This window comes from Phragmites australis, chromosome 2 (assembly GCF_958298935.1).
Source record: "Phragmites australis chromosome 2, lpPhrAust1.1, whole genome shotgun sequence".
In the NCBI taxonomy this organism is placed as follows: Eukaryota; Viridiplantae; Streptophyta; class Magnoliopsida; order Poales; family Poaceae; genus Phragmites; species Phragmites australis.
The window spans coordinates 45,804,468-45,816,109 of NC_084922.1; the positions used below are offsets into that span (position 1 = coordinate 45,804,468).

The 11,642-nt window shown below is 46.4% G+C and overlaps 3 protein-coding genes across 3 annotated transcripts; 2 read left to right on the forward strand and 1 right to left on the reverse strand.

Annotated features, from left to right (window-relative positions):
* The first annotated feature begins 439 nt into the window (after nt 1–439).
* On the forward strand, nt 440–1,396 carry LOC133910178 (RING-H2 finger protein ATL73-like). Its single transcript, XM_062352691.1, has one exon. The coding sequence runs from the start codon at nt 490–492 to the stop codon at nt 1,126–1,128; it is 639 nt and encodes a 212-aa protein (XP_062208675.1). The 5' UTR covers nt 440–489; the 3' UTR covers nt 1,129–1,396.
* A 4,831-nt stretch (nt 1,397–6,227) lies between these two features.
* Nucleotides 6,228–9,382, forward strand: LOC133909241 (actin-7-like). The gene is made up of 5 exons (XM_062351578.1): nt 6,228–6,387; nt 7,447–7,515; nt 7,634–8,027; nt 8,109–8,722; nt 8,822–9,382. Exons 2-5 carry the CDS (start codon nt 7,459–7,461, stop codon nt 8,885–8,887), a joined length of 1,131 nt encoding a protein of 376 aa, XP_062207562.1. The 5' UTR covers nt 6,228–6,387; nt 7,447–7,458; the 3' UTR covers nt 8,888–9,382.
* A 1,164-nt stretch (nt 9,383–10,546) lies between these two features.
* On the reverse strand, nt 10,547–11,017 carry LOC133908193 (uncharacterized mitochondrial protein AtMg00810-like). The gene has a single exon (XM_062350239.1). It carries the CDS (start codon nt 11,015–11,017, stop codon nt 10,547–10,549), a length of 471 nt encoding a protein of 156 aa, XP_062206223.1.
* Between the last annotated feature and the right edge of the window lie 625 nt (nt 11,018–11,642).

Consider the following 11,642-nt stretch of genomic DNA (forward strand, 5'->3'; position numbering starts at 1 on the left):
CGATGCTCCACATCAGCTTCAAATGCGTCCCAATGATGACTTTGAGGCATTGGCACATTCGGCGATCCAAGGTTTGGGTCTCTTTTTCGGATTTGGTGAGAGGAGTACACACTCTGGCTTCAACGCCTTCTGATGCTTAGCTTTGTTGTAGCGAGATGCAGACTAGCAGAGATGACGAGAGCCAAAGAAGAAGAAGATTAGGACCTGCAAAGTTATCTATGCAATTTGTTCTTTTGTCAGGGTCCTAAATGTAAAAGGGAATGTATTGTTTTGCAATTTTTATATAATCCCCACCATTTCGCAAAAAAGCCTAACGTCTTTTTTTTGCGTTCCTGCTAAACAATCCACTGACGGCGACCCGAAATTTCTTTACTGCCCTGTTCCTTCCCTATATAAACCCTTCTCCACGCCGTGCCGCGAGAGAACACTTTCCCAAACAACACCGCTCTACCACGCACGATAATTTTCTTCGCGTTACAACTTGTCACGATGGACGTCGAACGGCTGCATGCAAGGAGGCTCCTGTCGCGCGCCGCGGCGGCGGTAGATGCCTTGTCGCCAGGGCCGGCCGTGCAGGCGGCCGAAGTCCGCACGCGAGTAGCAGCACCCTTGGGCTCGACGGACGCGACAGTGATTGCGATACTGTCGCTGCTCCTCTGCGGCCTAGTGGTCGTGCTCGCGGTGCGCGCGGTGGTCCAGTGCGCGTTCCGCATCACGCGGCGCGTGTGCTACGGCCAGGATCCTCCCGGCGACGTCGAGGCGGCGGCGCGGGAGAGGGCCTCCTCCTGCCAGCCCGGTCCCAAGACGAAGCGAGGGGCCTGCATCGGGCTGATCCCGTCGCACGTCTACCCGCCCGAGGTCGAGCTCGCCGGGTGCGGCGCGGCGGAATGCGCCATCTGCCTCACCGAGTTCGCGCACGGCGATCGCGTGCGCGCGCTGCCGCACTGCAACCACGGATTCCACGTGCGGTGCATCGACCGCTGGCTCGCCGCGAGGCAGACGTGCCCCACGTGCAGGCGGAAGCCGTTCGCCAAAACCGCACTGCCGGTGCCGGGCCGAGCGGAAGCGCCGGAGGCCGTGCAGCTGCAGGTGCACGCTGACGCCGGACAGCCCGAGAATAACCATTAGCGTTTGCGAAGAAGATTGTACAGTGTTGGTGAACGGTTAAATTTTTGGACTTGCTGTCATCTGTGATTCCGTGGTCATGTGACTTTTTTCCTTTATTTTTTCTTTAACTTTGTTGGGGTTTTAGAAGTGGCCCGGGTCCGATGATATGAGCGTGAACTTCTATGCAACTGGAAATACTATGTATTTTGACTTGGTTCAGTGCTGGTGCAAGATGTACCTTCTGTAGATAGAGATTTCCATAGTTCCATTTTGCCATGAGCCCATGATAGCACGGAACTTGTTAATCTCGTTAATTTTTGCAATTACGTGCTGTACGGATTCGTAAGTGAGCTATGATCTATGCGTTCTGTTCTGAAATTTGCAATGAGCTACAACCCATCAAAACATGGAAGGGACCATTGAAGATATTCAGTCCATAACCTTCTTTGTGAGCTGAGTAAACAAATAACCTATTTTCAAAAAACAAAAAAATCTTATAGAAAAGGAATTACATGCAGGGACGGGTCCAATAGGGCGGGGGCTTTAGCCCTACTCCAGGTCACACTTGAGAGCTCCCTTATAATTTTTGGATATAGAAGACGAAGAAAAGAAGAAGTTGAGGAGAAGAAGAAAAAAGAAAAAAGAGAAAGGGGAGAAGAAGAGGGGGTTAAGTCCTCTTAAATTTTTGCTCAAGATGCGCCACTGCATATATGCATCTTTCAAGTGAAAAATTAAATGATCTGGCTTGTATTTTGTGTCATCCCATGTTTCAAAATATGTGCTCTTTGTTGATCCAAACAAAATATCAGGAAATGCAAATCAAATCCGTGGGACACAAAAACCAAAACAAAAAAATCACCCTAATGGCCAAGAGGTGAATAGCAAACCGAGAGAGAGCGCGCGCAAAGGCCTCTTAACTATCGTTTGCAGTACGGTGCCGTGGTCACCTTACCTGGGCCGTCCAGAATGAGGTCGCAGCTAAAGATGTCCAAATGGGCGGCCCGGTCCGGCACGGCACGGGCCCAGTCAGGCACGGCCCGTTTTGGGCACGGCCCGTTACAGCCCGTTAGCTAAACGGGCCGTGCCGTGCCGGCCCACGTGCCGTGGTTGCAGCCCAGGCACGGCCCATTTAAGATCGGGCCGTGCCGTGCCGGCCCGTGGCACGATAGGCCCATTAGTATTTTCCTGGCCTGGCGGCCCGTTAACACGTGAAAATCCCGAAAAACATCAAAAAACCGCCGAATGCAGGGATCGAACTCAAGACCTCGTACATGGGAAGCAATGACTCTACCACCCTGTTAAGAATCTCTTTATGTATTAGGGATAAATAAATTATATAAAACCTTAAAAAATAGAAAAACTTAAATGGGCCGTGCCGTGCCGGCCTGGCGTGCCGCGGCTCCGGCCCAGACACGGCCCGCCTAACCGTGCCGTGCCGGCACGGCCCATTTACTTTCGTGCCGTGCCGTGCCTGGGCCGGGCCAATTTTTCCGTGCCGCGGGCTGGCCCGTTAGGCCCGGCCCAGTTGGCCATCTTTAGTCGCAGCCTTTAGATTTTCTACTGACCCTTGGACATAGAAAAATTATGTGCAAATTAATCGAGATTCATTAGTGCAATTATTGAAGCGCTCTCCGTTTCAACGAGAAACATTTGTCAGTCAGCTAATGAACAGTGTCTTGGTCTCTGCACCACTTCTGAACGTATCGCTTCATTCGTCCTTTTCACCCGATGCACTACGAAGTCAGAGTAACAATACATTATTTATTCACAATACCATGCAACATCGTCGATTGTCTGCTTCCAAATCATCTTTTAGCGGCAGAACTTTTACTTTGTTTAGCGCGGCTCACTGCAATAATACTGAGCTGAAATGGGGAAGCATGAAGCACGCTTTTGACCGACGTCGGAAACTTCTTCCGCTCTTCTATGTTCCTGCCCGTCCAGAGTGGGGGCTGCTGCCGGCGAATCTCTCCGCGGGCGCGAGCACGACTGCATTATTGCCTCACGTATTGGCTTCTCCCCAGGCCTTCCACTACTGGAAGCAGCAGAGCGACGTGGGTGCCGCAGCGCATCTGGCTCGCCGGAGCTTTTTCTGTTGCCAGACGCCAATAATGCAGCCACTATTGCTGAAAGCAGCAGGCTTTGTGAATTGCGACCACCCACTGCGACCCTGAAAGCCTGTGCTGTTGAGCCGTATTCGCGTATCACCTTATCATGCGCTCGAGCGCTGAAAGCACCGACGTGGTATCACCGTTCACCAATCTGTTGCTGTTCCAGCGTCAGAGGAATCGCGTCAGATCTCCGAAAGAACGTGGGAATTATTGCCACTTTGTGGAGTTAGCAAAATTAGGTAGTGTTTTGTTGAAGAATGAGATGAGATAAAATAATTCTATTTATATATTTGAGGATAAGATAATTTCATTCATATATAGATGTTTATTTGGTGAATTAGATATAACGAGTATACTTTAGTATTTTAGAATTGCTATCAGTGTCACGTTCGAAGTAGGACGGCTGCGTTACACCATTTTTTTAATAACTCTGTTCTGAATCTTTAAAAAATATTCTTTAATTCCGAACTATTTCACCTAGCTGCTCTACATTCAAACAGTTAAAAACAAAATACATTCGCTCCATCCCATCCCGTCGTACTAATCAAACACTAACTAAAATTCAATCACTGGACTCGTTAACTCCCGGAGTTCTGTTTCGCGCTTTTACCGGCCGGTTGCTCTGCTTTCTGGACCGGATGGGTGTGATTCAGCAGTAGTGTAGTGCGGCAGTTTTTGGCACTGGTAATTGTTTTATGGATTCGACGATCTCAAACTATCTCGTTTAAAGCCTTTTGAGAAGTATACTGGGGGTCCAATTTCCCCGCTTCTTGTTGTCATTCCCGAGTCACGAGGCATGAAGCATTTTACCACTGCGCAGTAGGCTTTAAGGGTAACTGACGTCGTACCTCGTAGCTAGTCGTTTATAGCACACGCACACGTAGCAGAAATCACGATCATCTGATGAGGATTGGGTTGGGGGTGACTAATCCCCTACGTTGAACTTGTCTAGCCGACCGGCTCTGCTGAGTCTGCCGTAATAGACCTTTGAGCTCAGACCGCACTTGGTAAAGAGTGAACTTGAGAGTGGAAACTGATATTTTCCTTCGAAATTATCCCATGTGAATCTGCTAAGAAATAACACGACCGGACTGGCACCCTGGATGAGAAGGAAATAACAAGACCGCAATAGGAGTGTCTGTCAGCAAAGCCCAAGCCTTTCGCATCATGTAAAGCCCAACAGCCTAACCCACTGAATTCTTGGAGCCTTTGGGCCAGCGGAACGAGTCTTGTTAGTTTCTTTGAGTTTTTTTTATATTTTCTAACATAAATAATTAAATAAATATACCTCAGATGAAAAGATTTATAGAATTACAATTTTTCTCCTTTTTCTCTTTCTCTATTTAGGTAGTAGGGTTATTGCACTCCAGAATTAACAAAACTTTTTCTATAGGGCATATAATTCATGATGAATTCATTTTAAAAGGATTCACTTCAATAAATAAAAAAACTCCAAAGAGGGCTACATTTAGAACTTCTAGCAATTTTTAAGGTCTAAAAAAAATTCCTAAAAATTTGGAAAATTTCACTTATATTCCTCTCATGTGTCTTAATAATATCTAAAATTATTTTCAACCCTAGGCTACTTGATGAAAAAGTGAGTTCCTTACAATTCTCCACTTATATGCACTTTTATCATTCAATATGATATTCTTTTTTAATTCAATTTGAATTTAAACGAATTCAAACATGCACAGATTCATCCAAACTCTTATGAAATACATATAAATATGAATGTGCACATTTTGGGGTGTGACATCAATTAAAAAAAGAAATGTTGGCAACTGAACAAGTACCTGCGCAAAATCATCCAAAATCTTATGTAATTTTGTGCACATTCATCAGGTCGTGAGGTTATCGGACACCAAAATATCCTTCGGCCAAGAAGATTGCTCTGATAACTTCATACATCCAAGCTGCTTCGATAGTAGTCGAGCATACGATAAATAACTGCAGGGTTATCCAAGTGGACTCATATACTTTGTATATGTATTCCATAAGAGTTCAGATGAATTTGTGCATGCTTGAATTTATTTGAATTCAAATTGAATTGAAAAGAAAATATCACATGAAATGATAAAATACATATAAATGGACCATTGCAAAGGAATTTACTTTTTCACCAATTAACCTAGGGTTGAAAATAATTTTAGATATTATTAAGACACATGAGATGAATATTAGTGATTTTTTCCAATTTTTTGGGAATTTTTTTTAGGCCTTAAAAATTGCTAGAAGTTCTAAAAGTATCCCTCTTTGAAGTTATTTTTTATTTTGAAACATACACAGGGTATTGAGGTGAATACTTTTAAAATCGATTCATCATAAATTATAGGCCCTACAGAAAAAGTTTTCTAAATTTTAGAGTACGGAAATCCCACTATCCAAATAGAGAAAGAGGAAAGATGAAAGTTTTGAAAAAAAAAGGTGGATACTACTTATATAAGCTTAACCACCTCATCGGTCACCTTACCGTCGTATGAGATGGCGGTAGACATCTTGCCGCTCTATGAGAGGACGATAGATGCTTAATTTTGCAAATCTTTTTATCAAATGTGTTTCCTTTTTTGAGTGCTTTTGACAGATTTCGGGCTGGGTTTAGAGACGGAATCTAACGGGGCCATCATTAGAACATTCCATATTTCACGCTGGGCCACTGGGTGGCGACAGTGACGAGTAGTAGGCCGGTCCGGTTGCATCAGCTGCCAGCTACGGCTGGGTCAGCCTGCACGGACCACGGCCACCGCCCGTGAACCACTCCCACCCGCCCTGTCAGTCGACGTGTGACGCGCCGGTTTCGGCACCGAAAGCTTCGCGCCGCGGCCGCCCAGAATCACCATCGGGTGGCTGCTGCGTCTCCACTGACAAGGCACGGGCCAGGCCAGAGGCTGCTGGCCCGGTCGTCCTGCGCTCGCGAGCGCTGCCGTCATGCCGTGCCGTGACATGGCGGCTTCCAAAACGGCGGTGTGCTGCGCGGCCACGCAGACGACCAGAGCCTGCAGACCAGTCCAACCAGGCGGCCTCGTATAAAAAGGTTCCCCCGTTTGGCTTCCGCTCGCTCTCCCATTTGTCTCGTCTCGCTCTCACGCTCGCGTCACCGGAGCTCTCCAGAAGCAAGCCCAAGGGCGTGCGATTCGATCCCCTTCGCCTCCTCGTCAACGCTACAGAGGTATAGCCGTCTCTCCTCTTGCTCTTGCATCGATTTGATGGGATCAAAGATCGGTTACAGGCAATCGGTTCGATAGATCGCCGCGCGAGCTTCCAGCCGGTGTTGACTTCGATTTTTTCTTGTGAATTTCGCGTTTGGTTGGCTGTTTTGCCCTGTATGTCTCGGCTCTGGTGTTCGGATAGGTGGTATGATCCCAGTACAACGAGGAAGTACTACCGCTTTTGTGTGTGTACTATGTGTCGTAATTTCTGCCTCTGTGGCGTTTGATCAGATTTCTATCGATCTGTGTGATGGACCTTGCAGTCCCGTTGATTCCGTGCCAAGTATGCTACGTATGTAATTTGGCATGTGCAAGACCATTTGCTGATCACGTGGCCTTGCGATCCCTGATGTGTGTTATGCGAGTTCGTTGCAAAGTAGCGGAAATTGCTTCCAGACCACTGTATGGAGATGATCTGAAACAGCCAAACCACAGTCTTTCTGTTGACGTGATGACATGTGATTCAGTGAACCACTTTTCAGTAAGCATGTGCCCTGTGATCTTCCTACCCAGAGAGCAGTGAAGTTCCATCCAATACATGCACCAAGGTAGATAGGTTGTATGTTCTTGGGCGTTTCTTTCTGCTACCATGTGTGTTTGAGTCTTATCATTTATGTGTAAAAATTCAAAACTCTGATATGCATGTCGCATGTGTGTGTTTTGTCGCCGAAATAGAATCCAGTCAAGATACGAATACCTTCTAATTGTATCATCAGCTCGATGAGCCACTAAAGCCTAGTCCTCCTATACCTCACTGCAAATTGCTTGAAAGCTTTCACTTGTTTTAATCAAGTATCAGCTTCCTAATCATGCAATACCTGCACATTAATTTTGACTGATTACTGCTATATTATAATTCGATGTCATCGTACCATTTTTGATTGTTTGATTTTACTTGGGTCCATGGACCATTGGCGAGCTTTGTGACGCTTTTAACGCCACTGCAGAATGCATTGAATTTGAATGATTCTGAATATCATTATGAAAACATACATTCTGAATATAGCTTTCTGCTGCAGAATACTTGAGGAATGGCTGAAGAGGATGTCCAGCCCCTTGTGTGCGACAATGGCACTGGAATGGTCAAGGTTGGTTTCCCTGTCAGGCTGTCAATCCTTTAGCTAGCATAAATGTGCGTCAGCTTCCTTTTGCCTGTTCATGCATTTCTGACTTCCACTGAACTCATTATCTCTTGATGCGAAACAGGCGGGTTTCGCTGGTGACGATGCCCCAAGAGCTGTCTTTCCTAGCATTGTGGGCAGGCCACGCCACACTGGTGTCATGGTTGGCATGGGCCAAAAGGACGCCTATGTGGGCGATGAAGCTCAGTCCAAAAGAGGTATACTCACACTGAAGTACCCAATCGAGCATGGTATTGTCAGCAACTGGGATGACATGGAGAAGATTTGGCACCACACCTTCTACAATGAGCTTCGTGTGGCACCTGAAGAGCATCCTATACTGCTGACCGAGGCCCCTCTCAACCCCAAGGCAAACAGAGAGAAGATGACCCAGATCATGTTCGAGACATTCAACTGTCCGGCGATGTATATCGCCATCCAGGCTGTTCTTTCCCTGTACGCCAGTGGTCGAACAACTGGTATGATTGCTGCATTCAGAACTTGTTGTTTCATGTTAACATTCAGAATTGCAACTAGTAACAACTCTTATCCTTCTGCAGGTATTGTGCTCGACTCTGGTGATGGTGTGAGCCACACTGTCCCAATCTACGAAGGTTACACACTTCCTCACGCTATTCTTCGATTGGATCTTGCTGGCCGTGACCTTACCGACAACCTCATGAAGATCCTTACTGAGAGGGGTTACTCCTTCACCACAACCGCCGAGCGGGAAATTGTCAGGGACATCAAGGAAAAGCTTTCCTACGTTGCCCTCGATTACGAGCAGGAGATGGAGACCGCCAGGACTAGCTCCACCGTTGAAAAGAGCTACGAGCTCCCAGATGGGCAGGTTATCACGATTGGTGCAGAGAGGTTCAGGTGCCCTGAGGTGCTCTTCCAGCCATCCTTCATTGGCATGGAAGCTCCTGGCATCCATGAAGCTACGTACAACTCCATCATGAAGTGTGATGTCGATATCAGGAAGGATCTGTACGGTAATGTTGTCCTCAGTGGTGGCTCTACCATGTTCCCTGGTATCGGTGACCGCATGAGCAAGGAGATCACTGCACTTGCCCCGAGCAGTATGAAAGTGAAGGTGGTCGCTCCACCAGAGAGGAAGTACAGTGTCTGGATTGGTGGCTCCATTCTAGCCTCTCTCAGTACCTTCCAGCAGGTTGTTATCGTCTCATATTCTCAATAGAATGTATTTTTACTTCCTTTGCAGTTCTATTGTATTTGAACTTTTTTCTTCTTGTTGTTATTTGTGTTGCAGATGTGGATCTCCAAGGCAGAGTATGATGAATCCGGTCCAACCATTGTTCACATGAAGTGCTTCTGACCTTCTGAGCGTGTAATCTGTGGCTGTATTTTGAGTTGGCTGTATTGTTCACATGGTTTCTGTGGCACCATGGTTCATTCTGAATCATTGAAAAGCTGGTAGCCATGGAGCAGTGTGAAAGGTGGTAGAGTCGATCGATGCACTTGAAGAATTTTAGTTGAACCGGTCAAGGTCGTCAAGTCAGTTTTAGTCTCTCCGACAACAGCATCGCATCAGGGCATTCCTAGTGGATGCGGTTGGGTTGTTGGCTTTCACCAGGCGCAAGGGTGTCGCCCGTACAGTTTGAATCATTGAGAGCTTTTGAGTTGGTTTCAGCACTTCAGCTCGTGCTTGTGCTGGGACAGAGTTTGCATTTGTGGCCAGCGCCCCGGTGCGGGTGTTGATGTTTGTACCTTTAGTTGGATTTTTTTTTTGTATGAAGATGTAATATTTGTTCAAGTTTAAAAAGTGTTAGGAACTGGTATGGTTGAAGCGAAGTACGAATTTCAGTTATTATCTTTCTGTTTTTTTTTTTCCTCTCGAAAAGACGACATGAGGATATGCCGAGTTAGAGTGAATTGTTTTTTTCGTGTAGCATGCTTCATATGCCACATCATTAAGCTTCTACTAAGAGCTCAAGCTTCCAACGAAATCACCTCGTTTGCATGCACTCAGATAGTTTTGTAAACTTATGATCCTACATACTACATAGGCACATAAGGCACGTACCGAGCACCGAACCCTAATTGAGCATGTTACTTAATAATCCCCTTACATATTTCCTACGTGATGGCAAAAAGAAGGGAAATCATGTATTTGTGTTTTAGCCCACTCCCTCACTTTATTTTGGCCCCATTTGTCACAGCTCCAGATCTGAGATCCATACTGGATCTGAAGTTTGTATAATAAAACAAAATAATTTAAGCATTTATTTTTTATCTAAAATAAAAATCAGATGAATCAACCAAATACTTTCAATCTGCCCACAGTTCCATATCCTGGATTTCTCTCTTTACCCTTGTAAGATTGTGGAGAATGAATTGCACGCTATATTCATTATCTCAACGGGTATTTATACAAGTACAAGGCTTGGTTGTGAGCAACTAACTTAGCTACATCCTAGCACTAGTGGCCTGAAGACTAGGATTGTTTGATTATACCGTTACAACTAAAATATCTTCTAACACCCCCCCCCCACCCCGGCAATTTGTGCGTCGGCTGTTGTGATGCACAAGCTGGATCGAAAATCTTCAAAGGCTGATGTCGGCAAGCCTTTGGTCATCATATCTGCGTACTGGAGATTGGATGGAATGTGTAGAACTTGGACTTGCCTAAGAGCTACTCACTCTCACACAAAAATGAATATCCAGCTCTACATGTTTTGTCTGTCGATGATGAATTGGATTTTGAGACAAGTATACGGCTGATATGTTGTCACAGTAAATTATTGTAGCCTTGTAAATGGAGCTGTGTAGTTCGCGGAGGAGGTTTCTGATCCAGCAGCACTCGGCAACAGCATTTGCCATGGCCCTGTATTCGGCCTCTGCGCTTGGAGGACCATGAAACCAATGAGTCACCGAGGAACACATAGAATCATGAAGTGGATCGCCGTGTATCTAGGCAGCCCACCCAGTCGGCATCTGAGTAAGCCACCAAGTCCAGTGATGTTGCTGCGTGGAGTTAAAGCCCATGTTCCATTGTGCCACGAAGGTAGCGCGGGATACGCTTCATGAGAGTCCAATGCACATCACGTGGCACATGCATATGAAGACAAACCTGATGCACCACGTATGCAAGGTCTGGTCGCGTCAGCGTGAGGTATTGGAGCGCGCCGACGATGCTGCGGAAGAACGAAGCATTAGTGGCGAGCTTACCCATGGAGGCTGAGACCTTTGGTTTTGTGTCGACTGGTGTCGACGCAGGCTTGTAGTGAGACATGCCAGCATGGTCAAGGATCGCCTCTGCATACTGTTCTTGTGATAGGAAGAACCCAACATCTGTGTGACACACTTGAATGCCAAGGAAAAAATGAAGTGGCCCGAGGTCCTTCATGGCAAAGGCAGAGTGTAGCTGGTTGATGAGCACTTGGAGCAGCGAGGTAGATGATGCGGTGAGGACAATGTCGTCCAAATAAAGTAGGAGATATGCCATGTCATTCCCTTGTTTATACACAAACAAGGAGGTGTGAGAGGTGGTGTTGGTGAAACCAATGCTGTGAAAGTGCTCAGAGAAACGGGTGTACCAAGCCCATGGTGCTTGTTTGAGGCCGTATAAAGATTTGTTCAATAGGTAGACGTGATTGGGATGTGTGGCGTTGATGAAGTCAACCGGTTGTTGGTAGTACACTCGTTCGGCCAGAGTCTCATGGAGAAAGGCGTTTTTAACGTCCAGTTGATGAACTGGCCAACGCCGTGACGCCGCAAGGTCTAGCATGATCCAGATGGAGGCAGGCTTGACCACTAGGGAAAAAGTTTGATCGAAGTCGACCCCGTGTCGTTGAGTGAAGCCACGGATGACCCATCTGGCCTTCTGGCGTTCCAGAGAGCCATCAGGCTTCAGTTTGTCGCAAAATATCCATTTGCTGCCATATTCGTTATCTCAACGGGTATTTATACAAGTACAAGGCTCGGTTGTGAGCAACTAACTTAGCTACATCCTAGCACTAGTGGCATGAAGACTAGGATTGTTTGATTATACCGTTACAGTTGAAATATCTGCTAACACCCCTCTCCACACCGCTTTCTCCATCTCCAACGAGCTCTATCTTCTCTGTCTC

Excerpts from the sequence above, each read along its gene's own strand:
- LOC133910178 (XM_062352691.1), top strand. The coding sequence starts at position 490 with ATGGACGTCGAACGGCTGCATGCAAGGAGGCTCCTGTCGCGCGCCGCG.
- LOC133908193 (XM_062350239.1), bottom strand. The coding sequence starts at position 11,017 with ATGGCATATCTCCTACTTTATTTGGACGACATTGTCCTCACCGCATCA.
- LOC133909241 (XM_062351578.1), top strand. The coding sequence starts at position 7,459 with ATGGCTGAAGAGGATGTCCAGCCCCTTGTGTGCGACAATGGCACTGGA. Across the intron at positions 7,516-7,633 it reads ATGGCACTGGAATGGTCAAG|GCGGGTTTCGCTGGTGACGA; the intron begins GTTGGTTTCCCT and ends GATGCGAAACAG. Across the intron at positions 8,028-8,108 it reads CGCCAGTGGTCGAACAACTG|GTATTGTGCTCGACTCTGGT; the intron begins GTATGATTGCTG and ends ATCCTTCTGCAG.